Here is a 25568-nt window from a genome sequence, read left to right on the forward strand (position 1 = left end):
TGGTTGGATTGACAGACGGATCGATGCATGGGGTATATGCAATGTAAGAAATGCATGATGAGCTGTATATAATTCCAATCCATTAGAGTAGATGGAGTAAGACTATTGTACCTTAAGAGGACCAGAGATCAGAGGTGTTTCAGCAGACTTTATTTAGGATCTCAGCAGGCTGGTTTTCTCTGAGTTGAAGCAATGTCACAGCTCACTGCCAATCATCAAGGGTGCGTTCAGGAGATGCCACACCAGATAAAAATGTTTTGAGACGGTTAAATGAAGGAATTGAGGAAATTAATTAAAGCATTTTCTCTCATTTGCGCCTACTGAACATAACCCAGTGCTGAACATAACACAGTAACATTAGGAATGGCCCCTCAGATGACGGTGACCTCTCTGCTCTTGATGCAGTCGAGGGTAAGGCTGCGGGGACAGGCCTTTTGTGACACCTCTCCTGGCTGTGGGGAGGTAGGCGGGTATAAGGCTGGAGTGGGCAAAGCCGAGGGTAGTGATTGGGTAGAAGCCTGTGTTGGCCCCGCCCTCAGCAGGCCCCTGGTTGGGTGTTCCACTTGATGCTGGCTACTAATTGGCCCGTCTTCTTGATACAGTCCTCTGATTGGCTCGTCTCTGTTCCGCTGGCCCCTGCATGGCTGCAGGCTCCGGAGCGTCTCCAGTAGCTCCCTCTTCTCTAGCTCCACTTCTGCCAGCTCCTGTCTCCGCAGGCGCTCTGCCCCCAAGAGAGCCCGCACATCACACACCACCCTCGACACCTGGCCCTACACACACACACAGGGATGTGTCATAACACACACACACACATTCCTATAGGTAGTACATATAAGTGTGTCACATTGAGGTCTTCCACCTCGCTCTTCAGCAGAGACTCTTTCTGCACCATGTGTCTCCTCTGAGAGTCCAGCCTCGACTACATCTCACGCCTCACCTCCTCCACCTTACCCAACATCTCTGCCCTGCAACACACACAAACACACACGTGTCACAATAAATCACAATATCCATTGTATAAAAGTAATGACGTTGCCCTTGAGGTTCTAGAATATTGTAAATAATTGGCACAGCTTTGTCAAGGATTTGTTAGGAACGACACAGATATAACATCCTAATATATCTCAATCCATCACCTCAAACACACAAACCTGAGCAGCTCCAATTCTGTTCGTAGCTCTGCAACACAGTTGTGCTGTGATTGGTCTACAGAGAGGAGGGTGTGGCCACAGCCGCTAGGACACGCCCTGCTGCGGAACTCACACTCCAACAGGTGAGACTCTAGACCCCTCCTCTCCACCTGCACCGGACAACCTGGGGAGGTGGAGAGAGGAAAGAGGAGTTAAGGAGAGGAGTACCAAAAGTAACAGAAAGACGAAGTTAGAGAGCAACACTTGAGACCTACTGAAAGTCTCTCACTGTCTTTCTCACCCCCAACCCCTTCCTCTACCTCGCTCCGCCTTCCTCTACCCCGCTCCGCCTTCCTCTACCCCGCTCCGCCTTCCTCTACCCCGCTCCGCCTTCCTCTACCCCGCACCGCCTTCCTCTACCCCGCTCCGCCTTCCTCTACCCCGCTCCGCCTTCCTCTACCCCGCTCCCCCTTCCTCTACCCCGCTCCGCCTTCCTCTACCCCGCTCCGCCTTCCTGTACCCCGCTCCGCCTTCCTCTACCCCGCACCGCCTTCCTCTACCCCGCTCCGCCTTCCTCTACCCCGCTCCGCCTTCCTCTACCCCGCTCCCCCTTCCTCTACCCCTCTCCCCCTTCCTCTACCCCGCTCCGCCTTCCTCTACCCCGCTCCGCCTTCCTCTACCCCGCTCCGCCTTCCTCTACCCCGCTCCGCCTTCCTCTACCCCTCTCCGCCTTCCTCTACCCCTCTCCGCCTTCCTCTACCCCGCTCCGCCTTCCTCTACCCCGCTCCGCCTTCCTCTACCCCGCTCCGCCTTCCTCTACCCCTCTCCGCCTTCCTCTCTCCCGCTCCGCCTTCCTCTACCCCTCTCCGCCTTCCTCTACCCCGCTCCACCTTCCTCTACCCCGCTCCACCTTCCTCTACCCCGCTCCACCTTCCTCTACCCCACTCCACTGCATTGCATGGCACTCAAGCACTCCCCCACTCAGAGATGCAGTAGCAAAAGGTCAAAGGAAGATTGAAGGATAAGAACTTGTGTTTTTAATCATGCAAATGAATGAAACACAATCCAATCCAATACCACACAAACGCAAACACCTACCGCACTGGTAACATATGTAGTCTCCACCTGCCAACAACAGATCACAGACACGTGAGAGTTCACCTAATACCCCCCCCCCCCCATCCATCTGTTGCAATGGCTCTCATCCTCTGGGGGATGTTTCTCATTAAAAATGTAGGTGGGATCCCTCCCTGAGTAGTTGGCTGTTTCCCCAATACAGATCTAGGGTCTTTTATTTGCATTTCACCCATAATCGTAAAGGTTGGGATTTGGTTAAGGTAAGATGATCCTAGATCTGTACCTAAGAGCAACTGCTACCTGGAGCAAAGGTCATTGTTCATCCCAGCTGGGCTCTGTATGATGTCACCATGACAACTGGTCTACCACCTGCTCCCCTCACACAGGTGTCATATCACTTCTGCTCCGTCTAAACTAAACACACTTCCATGTAGTATACTATACATTTCTCTAATACACTTACACACACACTCTCTCTGTATTATAATACACTGTAATCAGTGGAGGCTGCTGAGGGGAGGATGGAATGGAGTCAATGAAACGGTATCAACCACATGGAAACCACATGTTTGTTACCATTCCATTGAATCCATTCCAGGCATTATTATGAGCCGTCCTCCCCTCAGCAGCCTCCACTGACTGTAACACACACAGAGCTGTAGTACCTGTGGAGGAGCAGGATATGAAGGTGAATGGACACTCGTCCTGGTGTGTGTGAAGTGTCTCCAGGCAGCAGATGGCATCACAACCCTGGCCAGAGTTAACACAACGGATCTGGAGCCTAGACAGGTCATTACGCATGTACCTAACACAGACCAGACAGCGGTTGTTGGAATAATCATATCATAGTGTGTGTGTGTGTGTGTGTATGTGAGTGTTTCTGTGTGAGTGTGTATGTGTGTATGTGTCTGCGTGGGTGTTTCTGTGTGAGTGTTTCTGTGTGAGTGTGTGTTTGTGAGTGTGTGTACCTGTGCAGTGGTCTCAGAGTGCTGATGTCCAGTGGAAGTCTGTCCTCGGGACAGGAATGGTGGTGTATGAGCCAGGAGCTGATGCAGGCGTCACAGTATGCATGTTCACAAGGGGCCTGGAGGGGGCGCTCCAACACATCCCGACACACACAGCACAGAAGCCCCTCGTTCACGTACCCCACAAACCTCTCCAGGTCATAACCCATCCTACAGCACACACAGACACACAGATCCATGCAGAGCAAAAACAGCCAGACACCCATACAGCAGCATACAGCAGTGTTAACTTCCTCCTCAATGTTCGTGGTTTTCTCCGTTTGAGCCCCTATGACTCTCCATTCTACTGGCATTCTATTTGACAGAATACACTGACCCTTACCTGAGACTGACAGACTCTCCTTCTCTTCCCTCTCTTCCCTCAGTCCTTTCTTCCTCTTTGGACCTCTCTCCTCTCTCCACCCCTTCTTCTATCTCCTGTCTCTGTAGTTTACCCTAGGTGAGGGTTTCTTCTGGCCCTTCCTCTATTTGCTCTCTCAGGGCCATGTCTCTGTGGTGAAGTCTCCCTAGCAACAGGGATCCTCTGCCCAGGCATCCAGCTGCTGGACGAGACCGCAGACAGTTACACACACATACACGTTAAGAGCAAGTGATGAAAGGAAGACTAGGCCTACTGTAAGTAATTCTGATGTATCTATTTGTTTTATTCAGACATTTTGGCGGGATACATCCCTTGGGATGAATCATTATGTTCTACAGAGGGTCCTGATGAAGCAACAAACATATTAAAGGCAGTTCCATTCAAACAGGAACATGGTGTATCTACAAACATGTTTTCTCCCTCATCCCTTTCCCTCTCTGTCTCTTTGGATGTGGGATTATCATGGATTACGCTCCCCTCTTCTTTGATTGGATTACAGAGTCCATGACAACATCCCCACTGCACTCTTACCCCACAGCAGAAATCAAAAAGCAACCCCGAAAGAGTGAGTGAGTGAGTGAGTGAGAGAGAGAGAGAGAGAGATATTAGAGACACATATTTCCCTCATATTACACAGACCCACAAAGAATTCGAAAACAAATCCGATTTTGATAAACTCTATTGGGTGAAATACCACAGTGTGCAATCACAGCAGCAAGACTTGTGACCTGTTGCCACAAGAAAAGGGCAACCAGTGAAGAGCAAACATCATTGTAAATACAACCTATATTTATGTTTATTTATTTTCCTTTTTATACTTTAACTATTTTCACATCATTACAACACTGTATATATACATTATATGACATTTGAAATGTCTTCATTCTTTTGGAACTTTTGTGTAAGTGTAAGGTTTACTGTTATTTTTTAAATGTTTATTTCACTTTTGTTTATTATCTATTTCACTTGCTTTGGCAATGTAAGCATATTGTTCCCATGCCAATAAAGCCCTTCAATTGAATTGAAATTGAGAGACAAAGAGAGAGAGAGAGAGAGAGAGAGAGAGATGAGAGAGGGAGATGTCAACCAAACAGGCAATAAACAAAGAGATATCATTGTTATGATGATGAAATCGCCACCACATGTCAGCAACACCATAGGATATAAAGCCTAGCTCTCTAGCCTACAGCCCACTACTTATACCATGGCCATCGACTATGTGCTTTCAATATGCATTTTTAATATCATGCATTATGATAATATGGAAAATATAAACTCGAGTGTAACTCAATAGCAGTTTATGCATTTCAGTAAAACTTCTTTATTCTGCGATGTTGAATATCATTTCTACATGCAGCAACCTTCTGACCAGTACCTGCTTTTTGTAGTGTGTGGGATTTAGCAGAAATGCTTGCCAGGATGTAATTTATTTGAGAAAAAAAAATTGACTTTTATTTTCTAGAGTAGTTTACTTACCACCAGGGCTCAGTCCATGACAGATGACATCTCAATCGGAATCATCATTTAATTCCGCAAACTCCTTCAGATTGACGTGACATTTTATAACACAAATATCCATGTAATCAATGTCGATCGGTTTCATAAATGAGTCTGAATGGACTACTGTAGGCCTAATGTAGGGCAGGCAAACTATTGTCGTAAATCTGTGAAATTAACCATAGCATCAACTGGCGAAAATCTGATTATTTAGACTCCGCCCCTCTACGTAACACGTAGCCAATAGCAGTTTACGCCACTTTAGCGGGAGAATTCGTCTCTGAAGAGTTGTGTATCAATGTTTTCTTGCAACTAACTGTAAAGCAGAGGCTTGCTTGACTAAACAGCCAGGTATGTATGAAACACACATTTATGCCTTACGTTATCTTTCTAACATATTGTCACAAGCTAGTTGGTTGTTATAGACGATGAGATGAAAATGTTGAAGTGTTCAAGGTAGCTGCACTAATTTGGGCTAACTAGCTACACTAACGTTAGCTAACAGTTAACGTAATGTATCTATCTGAACCAACAATGACGTGTATAAACTCATCATTGGTATAAACTCATACATCTCATTGATCTGAACTAACTATTCAAGGGCCATGTACACTGAATGGAAGTAATATATAGCTATGTTATGTAAATCTGTTATTTAACTAGCTGCCTTTTACTAATCAGCTGCTTACTAGAACATTGATTAGCTAGTTAGCTAGCTGAATAAGGTGTTTCAGTAGGGAACAAAAGCCTGCATACCCAGGACCACTAGTACTTGTTCTCCAGGGGGCTCAGGGTTGGCCACCCCTACCCATAAGCCCTATTATAGATGTGAAATGATTTGATCAAATATTACAAACACCCCCTCACTCACAGACAGGATGCGTCGCTCAGGTGCCCCCAGCCAGGTCTTTGGTAACATGTCGAAGAAGCCCCGATTCGTCCCTCCTGGAGCCTCACTGGCTGGTCCTCCTGATCCCCCTGTGGGTACCCTGCTTGAACCGGAGCCTCTGGCCCCTAAACTCGCCCTGGGGAACGTGCTCAACAAGGTGAACACACGGTCCACTTCACTTTCATCCTTAGTCACAAATGTGACCCCTATTACTATTGTAGTAATTAAGTAACTAAGCATAGGAGTCATATTGGAGCTACTTCTCTCTCTAGCCGATGTGAGTAAGACCTTTAACAAATTAACATTCACAAGGCCGCAGGGCCAGACAGATTACCAGGACGCGTACTCAGAGCATGCACTGACCAGCTGGGAAGTGTCTAAACTGACATTTTCAACCTCTTCCTGACCCAGTGTGTAATACCTACATGTTTCAAGCAGACCACCATAGACCCTGTGCCCAAGAACGCCAAGGTAACCTGTCTAAATGACTATCGCCATGTAGCATCTGTAGTCATGAAATGCTATGAAAGGCTGGTCATGGCTCACATCAATACCATCATCCCAGACACCCTGGATCCACTCCAGTTCGCATACCTCCTCAACAGATCCACAGATGACACAATCTGTATTGCACTCCACACTGCCCTTACCCACTTGGACAAAAGGAACACCTACGTGAGAAGGCTGTTCATTGACTACATCTCAACGTTCAACACCATAGTGCCCTCCATGCTCATCACTAAAGTAAGGACCCTGGGACTGAACATCTCCCTCTGCAACTGGATCCTAGACTTCCTGTCAGGGCGCACCCAGGTGGTGAGGGTAGGCAACAACATCCGCCATGCTCACCCTTAATATGGGGGCCCCTCAGGGGTGCGTGCTTAGTCCACTCCTGTACTCCCTGTTCACCCACGACTGTGTGGGTGCGCACGACTCCAACACCATTAAGTTTGCCGACTACATAACGGTGATAGGCCTGATCACAGACAACAATGAGACATCCTATAGGGAGGAGGTCAGAGACAACAACCTCTCCCTCAATGTCAGCAAGACAAAGGAGCTGATGGTAGACAACAGGAAACGGAGGGCCGAGCACACCCACATTCACATCGACAGGGCTGTAGTGGAGGGGCTGCATCACCGCTTGGTATGGCAACTGCTTGGCATCCGACCGCATGCTACAACCCAGTACATCACTGGGGCCGAGCTCCCTGCCATCAAGGACCTCTATGCCAGGCGGTGCCAGAGGAAGGCCCTAAAAATGTTCAGACTCCAGCCACCCAAATTATCAACTGTTCTCTCTGCTACCGTACGGCAAGCACTACCAATGCACCAACAGGACCCTGAACAGCTTCTAGCTCCAAGCCATAAGACTGCTAAATAGTTCGTTTTTAAAAAACTGTTCAATGGTTTACATTTACATTGTAGTCATTTAGCAGACACACTTATCCAGAGCGACTTACAGTTAGTGCACCCATCTTCAGATATCTAGGTGGAACAACCACACATCTCAGTCATAGTAAGTAGATTTTTCCTGAAAGTAGGTATCAGCAAAGTCAGAGCTAGTAAGGGGGTGTTAGTTAACGAAAGGCTTTTTGTTGTTGTCAACTTCTCGTTACTCATTGTGTATCTATTTTATTATTACGGGGTTTTTCTATTATTTCTCTGTTGTGAAGTAAGTAAGCATTTCACTGTTAGTCCAGACCTGTTGTTTACGAAGCATATGACAAATAACATTTGAATCGATTTTTTCTTCATCCAAGACTGTGTAAAGGGTTTCACTTATACTCCGACATGTGGACCTTCTCAGACCTATCTAACAGTTCTCCTTCCTTGCAGGTCCAGAGGAGCCTCTCAGCCCCTGCACTGCCCCTTGCCCTGCCTGTGAGGGCCTTCAGCCTGGCTAAGAGCAGCCCCCAAGCCCCAGGCCTGTCCAGAGCTCTAGCCAGGGTGCTGGGTGCAGCAGACAGTAAGAAGAACGAGCTAGAGCCTGAAGACCCTTCCTTTACAGAGGAGAACACTGGAGACCCAGCTGGTGAGTCAGTTATGGGAGGTGGGGTGGGTTGTGGTGGTGGCACAGTAAACGTTGCCATTGAAACCAGGTATTCCTGGTGTAGATATTGTTAAGTTCATGTTTTAAGTATCCCTATATTTCTGTTATTACGGGGCTATCACTCAGTCAAGAGTGCGCATGCGCAGGAAGTCTAGTCGTTATGGACCTGGCCTTGAGTGTAATGGCTACTTGTAGTGTGTTCATATAGTATAGTAAACTTTGTTAAACTGGAACCTTGTCGTTGTGTCATTTCGAGTTAACAGATATAATGCATTTAAATGTGGAGCAGTACTTCTGGTAAGCTTTGGATTTACTCTCTCTGTATGTCAAAAGCAGAAATCCTGGTGATGAAAATCACTGATTATAAAGCAACAAAGTTACTACTAACCAACGATGATGGTAAGAATAGTCAGGAACATTTTTTGTGCCATAAGCGAAATGTAGTATATTAACTATGTAGCATATATTGTTTACATTTCACTGCTGTTGCTAAAGATGTTCTGAAACATTGTTTGAGAGATGCTGGGACTTTGTATAGGTTAACGATTGAGTTTAAGACCCAAAAAGGCGCTACACGGGTAGAAACTGTATTTTGCCTAATAAAATAGGGATATTTTTTATTTAAGCAGACAAGTCAATTAAGAACATACAGTGCCTTCAGAAAGTATTCAGACCCCTTGACTTTTTCCGCACTTTGTTACGTTACAGCCTTAATCTAAAATGGATTAAATGAAAACAAATCCTCAGCAATATACACACAATACCCCATAATGACAAACCAAAAACAGGTTTTTTATTTTATAAATGTATACAAAATTTAAAACCGATACCTTATTTACATAAGTATTCTGACCCTTTGCTATGAGATTCGAAATTGAGCTCAGGTGCATCCTGTTTCCATTGAGCATCCTTGAGATGTTTCTACAGCTTGGAGTCCACCTGTGGTAAATTCAGTTGTGTGGACATGATTTAGAAAGGCACACACCTGTCTATGTAAGGTTCCACAGTCAAAGGAATTGTCCGTAGAGCTCCGAGACAGGATTGTGTCGAGGCACAGATCTAGAGAAGGGTACCAAAGCATTTCTGCAGCATTGAAGGTCCCCAAGTACACAGTGGCCTCCATCATTCTTAAATGGAAGAAGTTTGGAACCCTCAAAACTCTTCCTAGAGCTGGCCACCCGGCTAAACTGAGCAATCGGGGGAGAAGGGCCTTGGTCAAGGAGGTGACCAAGAACCCAAAGGTTACTCTGACAAAAGGCCAAAGTTCCTCTGTAGAGATGGGAGAACCTTCCAGAGGGACAACCATCTCTCAGATCTTTATGGTAGAGTGGCCAGACGGAAGCCATTCCTCAGTAAAAGGCACATGACAGCCCGCTTGGAGTTTGCCAAAAGGCACCTAGAGATTCTCAGACCATGAGAAACAAGATTATCTGATCTGATGAAACCAAGATTGAACTCTTTGGCCTGAATGCCAAGTGTCACGTCTGGAGGATACCTGGCACCATCCCTCAGTGAGCATGGTGGTGGCAGCATCATTCTGTGGGGATGTTTTTCAGCGGCAGGGACTGGGAGACTAGTCAGGATCGAGGCAAAGGTGAACGGAGCAAAGTACAGAGAGGTCTTGTTGAAAACCTGCTCCAGAGCACACAGGACGTCAGACGGGTGAAGGTTCACCTTCCAACAGGACAATGACCCTAAGCACACAGCCAAGACAACACAGGAGTGACTTTGAGACAAGTCTCTGAATGTCCTTGAGTGGCCCAGCCAGAGCCCGGACTTGAACCTGATCGAACATCTCTGGAGAGACCTGAAAATAGCTGTGTAGCGACACTCCCCATCCAACCTGACAGAGCTTGAGAGGATCTGCAGAGAAAAAATACAGGTGTGCCAAGCTTGTAGCGTCATACCCAAGAAGACTTGAGGCTGTAATCGCTGCCAAAGGTGCTTCAACAAAGTACTGAGTAAAGGGTCTGAATACTTATGTAAATGTAATATTTCAGTAAAAAGAAAATCTAAATTATCAAACATTTCTAAAAACCTGTTTTTGCTTTGTCATTATGGGGTGTTGTGATGTCATTATGGGGTATTGTGTGTATATTGATGAGGAGAAAAAAGCGATTGAATCAATTTTACATTAAGGCTGTAACATAACAAAATGTGGAAAAAGTCAAGGGGTCTGAATACTTTCCGAAGGCACTGTATACTTATTTACAATGACGGCCTAACGAGGCAAAAAGGCTAAACTTCCCAGTTTGAGTGTGTTTTTCAGCTTGTTCCAGTCGCTAGCTGGAGCGAACTGAAAAGAGCAGCGGCCCAGGGATGTGTGTGCTTTGGGGACCGTTAACAGAATGTGACTGGCAGAACGGGTGCTATATATATATATATATATATATATAGTTGTATTGTTTTATTTAACCTTTATTTAACTATTCAGTTAAGAACAAATTCATATTTTACAATGATGGCCAACCCCGGACAAACCCTCCCCTAACCCAGACTACACTGGACCAATTTGTGCGCCGCCCTATGGGATTCCCGATCACGGCAGTTGTGATACAGCCCGGGATCGAACCAGGGTATGTAGTGACGTCTCTAGCACTGAGATGCAGTACCTTAGACCGCTGCACCACTCGGTAGGGTTGCAGTAGGTATTTTAGATAGGGGGGAGTGAGGGCTAAGAGGGTTTTATAAATAAGCATCAACCAGTGGGCCTAGCACCGGATATACAGAGACGGCCAGTTTACAGAGTGCCGTGATGTGTCCTATAAGGAGCATTGTTGGCAAATCTGAAGGCCGACTGGTAAAGAACATCTAGCTGCTCGAGAGTACCCTTACCTGCCGATCTATACATTTCATCTCCGTAATTTAGCATGGGTAGGATGGCCGTCTGAATCAGGGTTAGTTTGCCAGCTGGGTGAAAGATGAGTGATTACGATAGAGGAAACCAAGTCTAGATTTAACCTTTGGGTTATTTCCAATGTGGTCCTTGATGTAAAAGACAGGGAAAGATGCTACGACCTCCGACAAGACATCAAACATGCAAAAGGACAATATAGGAGGAAGGTGGAATCCTATTACATCGGCTCCGACGCTCGTCGTATTTGGCAGGGCTTGCACACGATAACGGATTACCTAGGGAACTAGCCATAAGTTGCCTAGCGATGCAGAACTCCCAAACAAGCTCCATGCCTTCCGTGAAAGCCCCTGTTTTTCCAGATGACTGTGATCTCGCTCTCCGTAGCCGATGTGAGTAAAACATTTAAACAGGTTCACAATCACAAAGCCGGAATACCAAAGCGTGTTCATCAAAGCATGCGTTGACCAGCTGGCAAGTGTCTTAACAGAAATGTTCAATCTCTCCTTGTCCCAGACTGGAATGCCAACATGTTTCAACGCACCACCATTGTCTCTGTTCCCGAGACTTCCAAGGTAACCTGCCTAAATGACTGTAGTCATGTGGCACTCACATCTGTAGTTATGAAGTCCAAGGCTGGTCATGACACACATCAACACCATCATCCCAGACACCCTAAACCCACTCCAATTCACATACCATCCCAACAGATCCACAGATGACGCAATCTTGCACTTCAACCTGGAGGGGAAATAACTGTCAATGCTGTTGATAGACTACAGCTCAGTGTTCAACACCATAGTCCCCTCCAAGCTCCTCACCAAGCTAGTGACCCTGGGACTGAACCCCTCCCTCTGCAACTTAACCACAAAGCACTACAGAGGTTGGTGCGGCAACCCAGTGCATCACTGGGGCCATGCTCCCTACCATCCAGGACCTCTATATCAGGCGGTATCAGAGGAAGACTCCAGCCACCCAAGCCATAGACTGTTTACTCTGCTACCGTCTGGCAAACGGTATTGGAGCACCAGCTCTCAGACCAACAGGCTCAGTTAAAAAATATGATTATTTTTGTCAGCCTGATTTAGGCCTATACTCGTTGGTGTATTTTAATTATGACTACAAATTAAAGGATTTTTAATTTGCAAACCCTCATGTGTCCCTGGACTTGGAATTTTTTATGCCACAACATCTATTTGTGGTTATAATTTTTCCTTGAAACCAAGATCATGTATATGCTGCTTTAGAAAGGAAATGCAGCAAACCAATATAGCCTTTCTAAGGTGAGCGACACTTAGTCTATCCATTTAGGACTGGCAGGGATTTATTTAATGCTCTGGTTTGGGCTTCAGGGAAACAAACACACACTGAATGAAGCCTAGCCAACTGTAACAAGCCTATGTTTTAATGACAGCAGGTCCAGCATTATGCAAATGAGCGTGGGTAGTGCAGCGGCAGCGCGAGGCAGATTAGAGCTGTGCCTGGGATCAGTGAGCACACGCGCTCTGTCCCCCTCCCTCTCAGAGCAACTAGTGCCTCTGTCTATCTCCTCTCCTTTCTCTGCTTTTCCTCTCTCTTTAGCTTTTCACTAGTTTTCCCTCATTCTGTTGTTCCCGTCGGCGGATGATTCGTGTGTTTCTCTTTGAGAAGCAGCTTTGATTTTCCTTTGTGTGAAGAAAAAAAATCGCGCATTCGCACGGACTCGCGCTGCGCGCACACCTCTCCGGTTAAACCAGCGCCGTTTCCTCTTTTCTAGTTAAACGGAAATAAGAATAAAGAAAATGCATCTTTACAATTTCATCGGTATTTCCCCATGTAAGCACACACTTTCCCCCCGTATGTTAGTATGTGGTGTATAGCAGTTAGAACGAGCGCTGGTTTGAGGTTTAGAGAGACCGAGCTGTAAGTAGGTCGGGCTGGGTTTAAGCGGCTTTAGCCTGCGTCAGCCTAAGCTGGGAGGAATTCACCCAAAGCCCTCCGCGGTAGGCGGGGGCCTAAACGAGGCTGGCCTAGTTAAGCCTGATTCTTATTATTGCCGTGTGTGTTGTGTAACACAGAGCAGAGAAGACCTCGGATGAGAGAGAGTACATGCGTTAGACAGAGACTGTTTGATTGAGAATCCATGAAGGGGGAGAAAGAAGAGGGACAAGGAAGAGAGTGAGTGAGAGTTAAACCAGTATTAGGCTGAGCCTCATCACAGAACAGAAAGAAAAGGGAGGTTGAGAACCAGACCAAATCTCAAAAGAAGCGAGATATTGTGTTGAGTTAGTGCTGGTGTCTAGGCCTGGCTCGGTCCAGTCTGGTTCCCTGGGCTATGTTCTAAGATGGCGTCTGGGTCCGTCTACATGTCGTCCAGTATGGTGGGTAAGGCTCGCTCGTCCAACTTCACCCTGTCTGAGAAACTGGACCTGCTGAAGCTGGTCCGCCCACACATTCTCATCCTGGAGGAGCACACCAACAAGCACGCTGTCATCGTGGACAAGAACAAGTGCTGGGACACAGTGTCTGAGCAGTACAACGTCCTGGGGGGGGACAGGCCACCCCGCACTGCCCAGGGCCTACGCACCCTCTACAAGAGGCTGAAGGAGTCGGCCAAACAGGAAGTGATGCAACGGAGACACGCCCAGCCAGAGTACAGAGGAAGTATATCTGAACCAACCAGGAGAGTGATGGAGATGATACCTCACCTTTTCCATCACGGAGCTATCCACCATGATAAAGACCCAGCAACGATGCACAGGTGAGACACACACACACACACACACACACACACACACACACACACACACACAGGCTGCTCTGTACAGCTCTCCGAGAGGGGAGGGGCTGCTCTACTAGTAATTAGAGGGGAGGGGCTGCTCTGTAGAGCTCTACTAGGGAGGGGCTGCTCTGTAGAGCTCTACTAGGGAGGGGCTGCTCTGTAGAGCTCTACTAGGGAGGGGCTGCTCTGTAGAGCTCTACTAGTAACTAGAGGAGAGGGGCTGCTCTGTAGAGAGGGGAGTGGCTGCTCTACTAGAGAGGGGAGGAGTTGCTCTGTAGAGCTCTACTAGTAACTAGAGGGGAGTGGCTGCTCTACTAGAGAGGGGAGGGGTTGCTCTGTAGAGCTCTACTAGTAACTAGAGGAGAGGGGAGGGGCTGCTCTACTAGAGAGGGGAGGTGCTGCTCTGTAGAACTGAACACAGAGCTAACCTCAATCAGTTTACACATGCACACATACACACTCCTCATGCTCACACTCTTGACCTCAGAACAGCCTCAATTTGTCAGGGCATGGACTCTACAAGGTGTTCCACAGGGATTATGGACCATAGTTGTGTCTGGTTGACTGGATGTCCTTTGGGTGGTGGACCATTATTGATGTACACGGGAAACTGTTGAGTGTGAAAAACCCAGCAGCATTGCAGTTCTTGACACGTACAGGTGTACCTGGCACCTACTGCCATAACCCGTTCAAAGGTTCTTACATTTTATGTCTTGCCCATTCATCCTATGAATGGCACACATTCTCAATTGTCTCAAGGCTTAAAATCCCCCTTTAACCTGTCTCCTCCCTTTCATCTACACTGATTTCAGGTCGATTTAAAAAATGACATCAATAAGGGATCATAGTTTTCACCAAGATTCACCTGGTTAGTCTGTCATGGAAAGAGCATTTGTTCTTAATGTTTTGTATACTCAGTGTATAATTTATTATTAGATGATAGTTCCAGCTTTAACTGAGACAACAAGCAAAATATGAGTTTACAGCACCTTACACATCATGTCTACAGCGCCTTACACGTCATGTCTACAGCGCCTTACACGTCATGTCTACAGCGCCTTTACACGTCATGTCTACAGCGCCTTACACGTCATGTCTACAGCGCCTTACACGTCATGTCTACAGCGCCTTACACGTCATGTCTACAGCGCCTTACACGTCATGTCTACAGCGCCTTACACGTCATGTCTACAGCGCCTTACACGTCATGTCTACAGCGCCTTACACGTCATGTCTACAGCGCCTTACACGTCATGTCTACAGCGCCTTACACGTCATGTCTACAGCGCCTTACACGTCATGTCTACAGCGCCTTACACGTCATGTCTACAGCGCCTTACACGTCATGTCTACAGCGCCTTACACGTCATGTCTACAGCGCCTTACACGTCATGTTTACAGCGCCCTTACACGTCATGTCTACAGCGCCTTTACACGTCATGTCTACAGCGCCTTACACGTCATGTCTACAGCGCCTTACACGTCATGTCTACAGCGCCTTACACGTCATGTCTACAGCGCCTTACACGTCATGTCTACAGCGCCTTACACGTCATGTCTACAGCGCCTTACACGTCATGTCTACAGCGCCTTACACGTCATGTCTACAGCGCCTTACACGTCATGTCTACAGCGCCTTACACGTCATGTTTACAGCGCCCTTACACGTCATGTCTACATCGCCTTTACACGTCATGTCTACAGCGCCTTACACGTCATGTCTACAGCGCCTTTACACGTCATGTCTACAGCGCCTTACACGTCATGTCTACAGCGCCTTACACGTCATGTTTACAGCGCCTTACACGTCATGTCTACAGCGCCTTACACGTCATGTCTACAGCGCCTTTACACGTCATGTCTACAGCGCCTTACACGTCATGTCTACAGCGCCTTACACGTCATGTTTACAGCGCCTTTACACGTCATGTTTACAGCGCCTTACACGTCATGTCTACAGCGCCTTACACGTCATGTCTACAGCGCCTTACACGTCATGTCTACAGCGCCCTTACACGTCATGTTTACAGCGCCTTACACGTCATGTCTACAGCGCCTTACACGTCATGTCTACAGCGCCCTTACACGTCGTGTTTACAGCGCCTTTACACGTCGTGTCTACAGCGCCCTTACACGTCATGTCTACAGCGCCTTACACGTCATGTCTACAGCGCCTTACACGTCATGTCTACAGCGCCTTACACGTCATGTTTACAGCGCCTTACACGTCATGTTTACAGCGCCTTTACACGTCATGTCTACAGCGCCTTACACGTCATGTTTACAGCGCCCTTACACGTCATGTTTACAGCGCCCTTACACGTCATGTTTACAGCGCCCTTACACGTCATGTCTACAGCGCCTTACACGTCATGTTTACAGCGCCCTTACACGTCATGTTTACAGCGCCCTTACACGTCATGTCTACAGCGCCTTACACGTCATGTTTACAGCGCCCTTACACGTCATGTTTACAGCGCCCTTACACGTCATGTCTACAGCGCCTTACACGTCATGTCTACAGCGCCTTACACGTCATGTCTACAGCGCCTTACACGTCATGTCTACAGCGCCTTTACACGTCATGTTTACAGCGCCTTACACGTCATGTCTACAGCGCCCTTACACGTCATGTTTACAGCGCCTTACACGTCATGTTTACAGCGCCTTACACGTCATGTTTACAGCGCCCTTACACGTCATGTCTACAGCGCCCTTACACGTCATGTTTACAGCGCCTTACACGTCATGTCTACAGCGCCTTTACACGTCATGTCTACAGCGCCCTTACACGTCATGTCTACAGCGCCCTTACACGTCATGTCTACAGCGCCTTACACGTCATGTCTACAGCGCCTTACACGTCATGTCTACAGCGCCTTACACGTCATGTCTACAGCGCCTTTACACGTCATGTTTACAGCGCCTTATACGTCATGTTTACAGCGCCCTTACACGTCATGTTTACAGCGCCTTACACGTCATGTTTACAGCGCCTTACACGTCATGTTTACAGCGCCCTTACACGTCATGTCTACAGCGCCCTTACACGTCATGTTTACAGCGCCTTACACGTCATGTCTACAGCGCCTTACACGTCATGTCTACAGCGCCCTTACACGTCATGTCTACAGCGCCCTTACACGTCATGTCTACAGCGCCTTACACGTCATGTCTACAGCGCCTTACACGTCATGTTTACAGCGCCCTTACACGTCATGTTTACAGCGCCCTTACACGTCATGTTTACAGCGCCTTTACACGTCATGTCTACAGCGCCCTTACACGTCATGTCTACAGCGCCTTACACGTCATGTCTACAGCGCCCTTACACGTCATGTCTACAGCGCCTTACACGTCATGTCTACAGCGCACTTACACGTCATGTTTACAGCGCCTTTACACGTCATGTTTACAGCGCCTTTACACGTCATGTTTACAGCGCCCTTACACGTCATGTTTACAGCGCCCTTACACGTCATGTTTACAGCGCCTTTACACGTCATGTTTAAAGGCGCCCTTACACGTCATGTCTACAGCGCCTTTACACGTCATGTCTACAGCGCCTTACACGTCATGTCTACAGCGCCCTTACACGTCATGTCTACAGCGCCTTTACACGTCATGTTTACAGCGCCTTACACGTCATGTCTACAGCGCCCTTACACGTCATGTCTACAGCGCCTTTACACGTCATGTCTACAGCGCCCTTACACGTCATGTCTACAGCGCCTTACACGTCATGTCTACAGCGCCTTACACGTCATGTCTACAGCGCCCTTACACGTCATGTTTACAGCGCCTTTACACGTCATGTTTACAGCGCCCTTACACGTCATGTCTACAGCGCCCTTACACGTCATGTCTACAGCGCCCTTACACGTCATGTCTACAGCGCCTTACACGTCATGTCTACAGCGCCCTTACACGTCATGTCTACAGCGCCTTTACACGTCATGTTTACAGCGCCTTACACGTCATGTCTACAGCGCCCTTACACGTCATGTTTACAGCGCCCTTACACGTCATGTTTACAGCGCCTTTACACGTCATGTCTACAGCGCCCTTACACGTCATGTCTACAGCGCCTTACACGTCATGTCTACAGCGCCCTTACACGTCATGTCTACAGCGCCTTACACGTCATGTCTACAGCGCCCTTACACGTCATGTTTACAGCGCCTTTACACGTCATGTTTACAGCGCCCTTACACGTCATGTTTACAGCGCCCTTACACGTCATGTTTACAGCGCCTTTACACGTCATGTTTACAGCGCCCTTACACGTCATGTCTACAGCGCCTTTACACGTCATGTCTACAGCGCCCTTACACGTCATGTCTACAGCGCCTTTACACGTCATGTTTACAGCGCCCTTACACGTCATGTTTACAGCGCCTTTACACGTCATGTCTACAGCGCCCTTACACGTCATGTCTACAGCGCCTTACACGTCATGTCTACAGCGCCTTACACGTCATGTCTACAGCGCCCTTACACGTCATGTCTACAGCGCCTTACACGTCATGTTTACAGCGCCTTACACGTCATGTTTACAGCGCCCTTACACGTCATGTCTACAGCGCCCTTACACGTCATGTTTACAGCGCCTTACACGTCATGTCTACAGCGCCTTTACACGTCATGTCTACAGCGCCCTTACACGTCATGTCTACAGCGCCCTTACACGTCATGTCTACAGCGCCTTACACGTCATGTTTACAGCGCCTTATACGTCATGTTTACAGCGCCCTTACACGTCATGTTTACAGCGCCTTACACGTCATGTTTACAGCGCCTTACACGTCATGTCTACAGCGCCCTTACACGTCATGTTTACAGCGCCTTTACACGTCATGTTTACAGCGCCCTTACACGTCATGTTTACAGCGCCCTTACACGTCATGTTTACAGCGCCTTACACGTCATGTCTACAGCGCCCTTACACGTCATGTTTACAGCGCCTTTACACGTCATGTTTACAGCGCCCTTACACGTCATGTCTACAGCGCCCTTACACGTCATGTCTACAGCGCCTTTACACGTCATGTTTACAGCGCCCTTACACGTCATGTTTACAGCGCCTTTACACGTCATGTCTACAGCGCCCTTACACGTCATGTCTACAGCGCCTTACACGTCATGTCTACAGCGCCTTACACGTCATGTCTACAGCGCCCTTACACGTCATGTCTACAGCGCCTTACACGTCATGTTTACAGCGCCTTACACGTCATGTTTACAGCGCCCTTACACGTCATGTCTACAGCGCCCTTACACGTCATGTTTACAGCGCCTTACACGTCATGTCTACAGCGCCTTTACACGTCATGTCAACAGCGCCCTTACACGTCATGTCTACAGCGCCCTTACACGTCATGTCTACAGCGCCTTACACGTCATGTCTACAGCGCCTTACACGTCATGTCTACAGCGCCTTACACGTCATGTCTACAGCGCCTTTACACGTCATGTTTACAGCGCCTTATACGTCATGTTTACAGCGCCCTTACACGTCATGTTTACAGCGCCTTACACGTCATGTTTACAGCGCCTTACACGTCATGTTTACAGCGCCCTTACACGTCATGTCTACAGCGCCCTTACACGTCATGTTTACAGCGCCTTACACGTCATGTCTACAGCGCCTTACACGTCATGTCTACAGCGCCCTTACACGTCATGTCTACAGCGCCCTTACACGTCATGTCTACAGCGCCTTACACGTCATGTCTACAGCGCCTTACACGTCATGTTTACAGCGCCCTTACACGTCATGTTTACAGCGCCCTTACACGTCATGTTTACAGCGCCCTTACACGTCATGTTTACAGCGCCTTTACACGTCATGTTTACAGCGCCCTTACACGTCATGTCTACAGCGCCTTTACACGTCATGTCTACAGCGCCCTTACACGTCATGTCTACAGCGCCTTACACGTCATGTCTACAGCGCCTTACACGTCATGTCTACAGCGCCTTACACGTCATGTCTACAGCGCCTTACACGTCATGTCTACAGCGCCTTACACGTCATGTCTACAGCGCCTTACACGTCATGTCTACAGCGCCTTACACGTCATGTCTACAGCGCCTTACACGTCATGTCTACAGCGCCGTTACACGTCATGTCTACAGCGCCTTTACAAGTCATGTTTACAGCGCCTTACACGTCATGTATACAGCGCCTTACACGTCATGTCTACAGCGCCCTTACACGTCATGTCTACAGCGCCCTTACACGTCATGTCTACAGCGCCTTACACGTCATGTCTACAGCGCCTTACACGTCATGTCTACAGCGCCTTACACGTCATGTCTACAGCGCCTTACACGTCATGTCTACAGCGCCTTACACGTCATGTCTACAGCGCCTTACACGTCATGTCTACAGCGCCTTTACACGTCATGTCTACAGCGCCTTACACGTCATGTCTACAGCGCCTTTACACGTCATGTCTACAGCGCCTTACACGTCATGTCTACAGCGCCTTACACGTCATGTCTACAGCGCCTTACACGTCATGTTTACAGCGCCTTACACGTCATGTCTACAGCGCCTTACACGTCATGTCTACAGCGCCTTACACGTCATGTATACACACATTTCCTTAATCATCCCATTCACTCTGTCCAGTTTGAAATATATTTGAGTTGTGGAGACGAGTCTATCAAACCCGCTTTTCAAGAGGCAGAAAGTCAACAATCTGGTCAATTCACATTTTAAACGTAGGAGAGGTATTAGCCCACAGTAGGAGAATGCATTCTTTAGCAAAGTATGAGATGGTCATGAAAAGGGTTTTAAGAAGAATGTTTTTGATCTTCCAGAAGACCGGTTGTATTTCTACACAGCCGGTCTTCTACACCTGCATTTCTTGCTGTTTGCGGTTTTAGGCTGAGTTTCTGTACAGCACTTTGTGACATCGGCTGATGTAAAAAGGGCTTTATAAATACATTTGATTGATTGAATACTCTCAATACCCCCACCTAGTGCCACTTATACATGTATGGCTGTAGTAATAAAGCTGTATTCTATTCCATATTGTCTCTGCAGGGTGATGTATAATGATACAGTAATAAAGCGGTATTATTCTGTTTATCTGCAGGATGATGTATAAGCATGACTCTCCTATGGAGCAACCTGGCAGCAGCTCCTCGCTCCCAGACTACCCATCAAACCCCGTCACACACCACCTGGACCAGGATGTGGTCAGGCTGGACCAGGATGTGGTCAGGCTGGACCAGGACGTGGACGTGAAGCCTCCGCCAGACCTGACCATCCTCTCCACGCGTGTGGGGGTGGTGCTAGGAGGAGAGGGGGCGGAGGAGGAAGATGAGGAGTTGGGCAGTGTCCATGGTTATGACGGCTCCCTCTCTCCCTGCCCATCCTCCGTCGTCCTGCCCCTCTCCACCTCACCCGTTACACTGCAACGTGACCTTTACCCTCATGACCACTACCCCCGCCGTGACCCTGACAGGCTCCGTCCCCTTCAGCTGGCCAAGGAGGAGCACGAGCAGGTCATGACCAATCACAGAAAGATGGGCGTATACCTGGAGGAGAAGAGGGAGGGGCTAAAGAGGAAGCAGGAACTGGAGGAGGAGCTTCTGAGAGCAAAAATCAAAGTAGAGAAACTGAGGGCAGCCAGGCTGAGACATGGACTACCACTGCCCCTATAACTAACACACTCATGGCCTGATTGGACTGACCATTTGGCACTCAGGAGGATGCTCTGAATTGTTTGTATTACTGTGTTGAATGTTTAGCATGTGGAAGAGGGGTTTGGCCTGAGAAATAATGTTTGTGTGATGAACAGTGAGTTTGAGGGAGGATTTAAAGGTCCAATGCAGCCTTCTCTATCTCAATATCAAATCATTTCTGGGTAACAATGAATTACCTTACTGTGATTGTCTATTTTTTATCATTTTAATGGAAAACAAAAATAGATTCTTAGCAAAGTTCAATTTCTCAAATAAGAATTTTGCTAGGATTCTCTGCGAGTGGTCTGAGTGGGGAGGGGAAAACTGAAAACAAACTGTTATTGGCAGAACAGTTTGGAACTCTCTTTCTTATTGGTCTATTAACACATTTATGGTGATGTCACCAGGCAGGTCAAAACTCCATCCCATCAGAACAGGCTGAAATTTCAGCCGATCTTTTCAAACATCTCTTACGCTAAAAAGGCATTATCATTAATTTCACCATTTCACAGTATTCCAATCTCATAGTGTGGAAATATACAGTACTAGTCAAAAGTTTGGACACATCTACTAATTCAATTGTACTATTTTCTACATTGTAGAATAATAGTGAAGACATCAAAACCATGAAATAACACATATTGAATTAAAAAAAAAAACACATATTGCACCAAAAAAGTGTTCAACAAATCAAAATATATTTTATATTCTTCGAAGTAGCCACCCTTTTGTCTTGATGACAGCTTTGCACACTCTTGGCATTTTCTCAACCAGCTTCATGAGGAATGCTTTTCCAACAGTCTTGAAGGAGTTCCCACAAATGCTGACCACTTGTTGGCTGCTTTTCCTCCACTCTACAGTCCAACTCATCCCAAACCATCTCAATTGGGTTGAGGTCGGGTGATTGTGGAGGCCAGGTCAGCTGATGCTGCACCATCTCTCTCCTTCTTGGTCAAATAGCCCTTACACAGCCTGGAGGTGTGTTTTAGGTCATTGTCCTGTTGATATATTAATGATAGTCCCACTAAGCGTAAACCAGATGGGATGGCGTATCGCTGCAGAATGCTGTGGTAACTATGCTGGTTAAGTGTGCCTTGAATTCTAAATAAATCACAGATAGTGTCATGAGCAAAGCACCATCACACCTCCTCCATGCTTCACGGTGGGAACCACACATGCGGAGATCATCCGTTCACCTACTCTGTGTTTCACAAAGACATGGCGGTTGGAACCAAAAATCTCACATTTGGACTCATCAGACCAAAGGACAAATTTCCAACGATCTAATGTCCATTGCTCATGTTTTTGGCCCCAAAAAGTATTTTCTTATTGGTGTCCTTTAGTAGTGGTTTCTTTGCAGCAATTAGACCAGGAAGGCCTGATTCAAGCAGTCTCCTCTGAACAGTTGATGTTGAGATGTCTGTTACTTGAACTCTGAAGCATTTATTTGGGCTGCAATTTCTGAGACTGGTAACTCTAATGAACTTATCCTCTGCAGCAGAGGTAACTCTGGGTCTTCCTTTCCTGTGGCAGTCTTAATGAGAGCCAGTTTCATTATAGCGCTTGATGATTTTTGTGACTGCAGTTGAAGAAACTTTAAAAGTTCTTAATGTTCCCTATTGACTGACCTTCATGTCTTTAAGTAATGATGGACTGTTGTTTCTCTTTGCTTATTTGAGCTGTTCTTGCCATAATATGGACTTGGTCTTTTACCAAATAGGGCTATCTTCTGTATACCAACCCTACCTTGTCACAACACAACTGATTGGCTCAAACGCAATAAGAAGGAAATACATGTTTTAACATGGCACACCTGTTAATGGAAATGCTTTCAAGGAATACCTCATGAAGCTGGTTGAGAGAATGCCAAGTGTGTGCGAAGCTGTCATCAAGGCAAAGGGTGGCTACTTTTGAAGAATCAAAAATATATTTGAGCTATGACTCTGGAGCAAAAGACAATACAGATCTCTGCTTTTGTCAGACAAGAGGCGCTACTATCACTGGTTTTAAAACTGGTACTATTTTGACTGGTTTCATTTCGTTCAAAACCCTGTGTTGCTTTACCATCCTATTAGGAGGGAAGATGATAGGTGATGGGGTGGGAAGTGGATTGGGAGGAAGGAGGGGTTTAGAAGGGGGTGTTGCTGTTACAGTGGTGTGATGTTCAGTGTTTGTTGTTCAGATCTTCTGTGGTTTCATTGTTTTCTATTAAAATATTTTTTCTAAATTGGTTTTGTGCTTTATCACCTCTTCCCTTCTCCAACCTCCCCTTCTCTATCCCTCTCTCCTCCCCTCTTCTTTAGCCCCTCGCCCACACCGTACTTTCTCCGCTATGCAATCTGGTTTCAGAGCTGGTCATGGGTGCACCTCAGCCACGCTCAAGGTCCTAAACAACATCATAACCGCCATCGATAAGAGACATTACTGTGCAGCCGTATTCACCGACCTGGCCAAGGCTTTCGACTCTGTCAATCACCACATTCTTATTGGCAGACTCGACAGCTTTGGTTTCTCAAATGATTGCCTCGCCTGGTTTACCAACTACTTCTCTGATAGAGTTCAGTGTGTCAAAACGGAGGGCCTGTTGTCCGGACCTCTGGCAGTCTTTATGGGGGTGCCACAGGGTTCAATCCTCGGGCCGACTCTTCTCTGTATACATCAATGATGTTGCTCTTGCTGCTGGTGATTCTCTGATACACCTCTACGCAGACGACACCATTCTGTATACTTCTGGCCCTTCTTTGGACACTGTGTTAACAACCCTCCAGGCGAGCTTCAATGCCATACAACTCTCCTCCCGTGGCCTCCAACTGCTCTTAAATGCAAGTAAAGCTAAATGCATGCTATTCAACCGATCACTGCCCGCACCTACTCGCCCGTCCAGCATCACTACTCTGGACGGCTCTGACTTAGAATACGTGGACAACTACAAATACCTAGGTGTCTGGTTAGACTGTGAACTCTTCTTCCAGACTCACATTAAGCATCTCCAATCCAAAATTAAATCTAGAATCGGCTTCCTATATCGCAACAAAGCATCCTTCACTCATGCTGCCAAACATACCCTCATAAAACTGACCATCTTACCGATCCTCGACTTCGGTGATGTCATCTATAAAATAGCATCCAACACTCTACTCAACAAACTGGATGCAGTCTATCACAATGCCATCCGTTTTTGTCACCAAAGCCCCATACACTACCCACTATTGTGACCAGTATGCTCTCGATGGTTGGCCCTCGCTTCATACTCGTCGCCAAACCCACTGGCTACAGGTTATCTACAAGTCTCTGCTAGGTAAAGCCCCGCCTTATCTCAGCTCACTGGTCACCATAGCAGCACCCACTCGTAGCACGCGCTCCAGCAGGTATATCTCACTGGTCACCCCCAAAACCAATTCTTCCTTTGGTCGCCTCTCCTTCCAGTTCTTTGCTGCCAATGACTGGAACGAACTGCAAAAATCTCTGAAGCTGGAAACACTTATCTCCCTCACTAGCTTTAAGCACCTGCTGTCAGAGCAGCTCACAGATTACTGCACCTGTACATAGACCATCTATAATTTAGCCCAAACAACTACCTCTTCCCCTACTGTATTTATTTTATTTATTTTGCTCCTTTGCACCCCATTATTTCTATTTCTACTTTGCACATTCATCCACTGCAAATCTACCATTCCAGTGTTTTACTTGCTATATTGTATTTTCCTCGCCACCATGGCCTTTTTTTTTTTTGCCTTTACCTCCCTTATCTCACCTCACTTGCTCACATTGTATATAGACTAATTTTTCTACTGTATTATTGACTGTATGTTTTGTTTATTCCATGTGTAACTGTGTTGTTGTATGTGTCAAATTGCTATGCTTTATCTTGTCCAGGTCACAGTTGCAAATGAGAACTTGTTCTCAACTAGCCTACCTGGTTAAATAAAGGTTAAATAAAAAAAATATTTAAAAAATATATCTCTCCTCACCTCTCCTCTTCGGTCTGGCCTCAATATGAGGCTATCTTCACTGTAAGCCTGCTACCTGTAAGAGTGAATGTGTAATTCAGACCCTGCCTGCAGGTAACTTTTACACTTCACTAGTGAAGAAGTGAGGTAAAGCACGGATGCAGTGATGCTTAACTACAGTAACTATACAGTCCTAATATGGTAATTTTAGAGGAAACTGGATTGAATGTTTCTCTGTAAGGCAAGGGAGACCCTCTATAGAGATAAATATAG

At 47.0% G+C, this 25568-nt stretch overlaps 3 protein-coding genes across 6 annotated transcripts in view; 2 read left to right on the top strand and 1 right to left on the bottom strand.

Moving 5' to 3' along the window:
* Positions 1 to 18: 18 nt before the first annotated feature.
* On the bottom strand, positions 19 to 5306 carry LOC129837995 (RING finger protein 151-like). 3 transcript variants are annotated; one of them, XM_055904614.1, is made up of 7 exons: positions 5070 to 5306; positions 3555 to 3774; positions 3176 to 3382; positions 2873 to 3012; positions 1152 to 1314; positions 938 to 965; positions 19 to 770 (listed from the first exon to the last, which is right to left on the bottom strand). In XM_055904614.1, exons 3-7 carry the CDS (start codon positions 3379 to 3381, stop codon positions 372 to 374), a joined length of 936 nt encoding a protein of 311 aa, XP_055760589.1. In that variant the 5' UTR covers position 3382; positions 3555 to 3774; positions 5070 to 5306; the 3' UTR covers positions 19 to 371. The 3 variants fall into 3 exon arrangements, with proteins under 3 accessions (XP_055760589.1, XP_055760588.1, XP_055760586.1); XM_055904613.1 differs by having other exon boundaries at positions 3176 to 3771; XM_055904611.1 differs by having other exon boundaries at positions 3176 to 3774.
* A 44-nt stretch (positions 5307 to 5350) lies between these two features.
* The window catches only part of rad54b (RAD54 homolog B), a 28760-nt gene continuing 8542 nt past the window's right edge, over positions 5351 to 25568 (top strand). For both annotated transcript variants that reach the window (XM_055904609.1, XM_055904610.1), the window contains exons 1-3: positions 5351 to 5441; positions 5964 to 6136; positions 7819 to 8014. In XM_055904609.1, the coding sequence (XP_055760584.1) occupies positions 5969 to 6136; positions 7819 to 8014 (364 nt within the window). In that variant the 5' untranslated portion in view covers positions 5351 to 5441; positions 5964 to 5968. The remainder of the gene's footprint in view (positions 5442 to 5963; positions 6137 to 7818; positions 8015 to 25568) is intronic.
* LOC129837996 (fibrinogen silencer-binding protein) lies at positions 12329 to 25303 on the top strand. Its single transcript, XM_055904615.1, has 2 exons — positions 12329 to 13626; positions 20754 to 25303. Exons 1-2 carry the CDS (start codon positions 13211 to 13213, stop codon positions 21322 to 21324), a joined length of 987 nt encoding a protein of 328 aa, XP_055760590.1. The 5' UTR covers positions 12329 to 13210; the 3' UTR covers positions 21325 to 25303.

This window comes from Salvelinus fontinalis, chromosome 38, assembly GCF_029448725.1.
Source record: "Salvelinus fontinalis isolate EN_2023a chromosome 38, ASM2944872v1, whole genome shotgun sequence".
NCBI lineage: Eukaryota > Metazoa > Chordata > Actinopteri > Salmoniformes > Salmonidae > Salvelinus > Salvelinus fontinalis.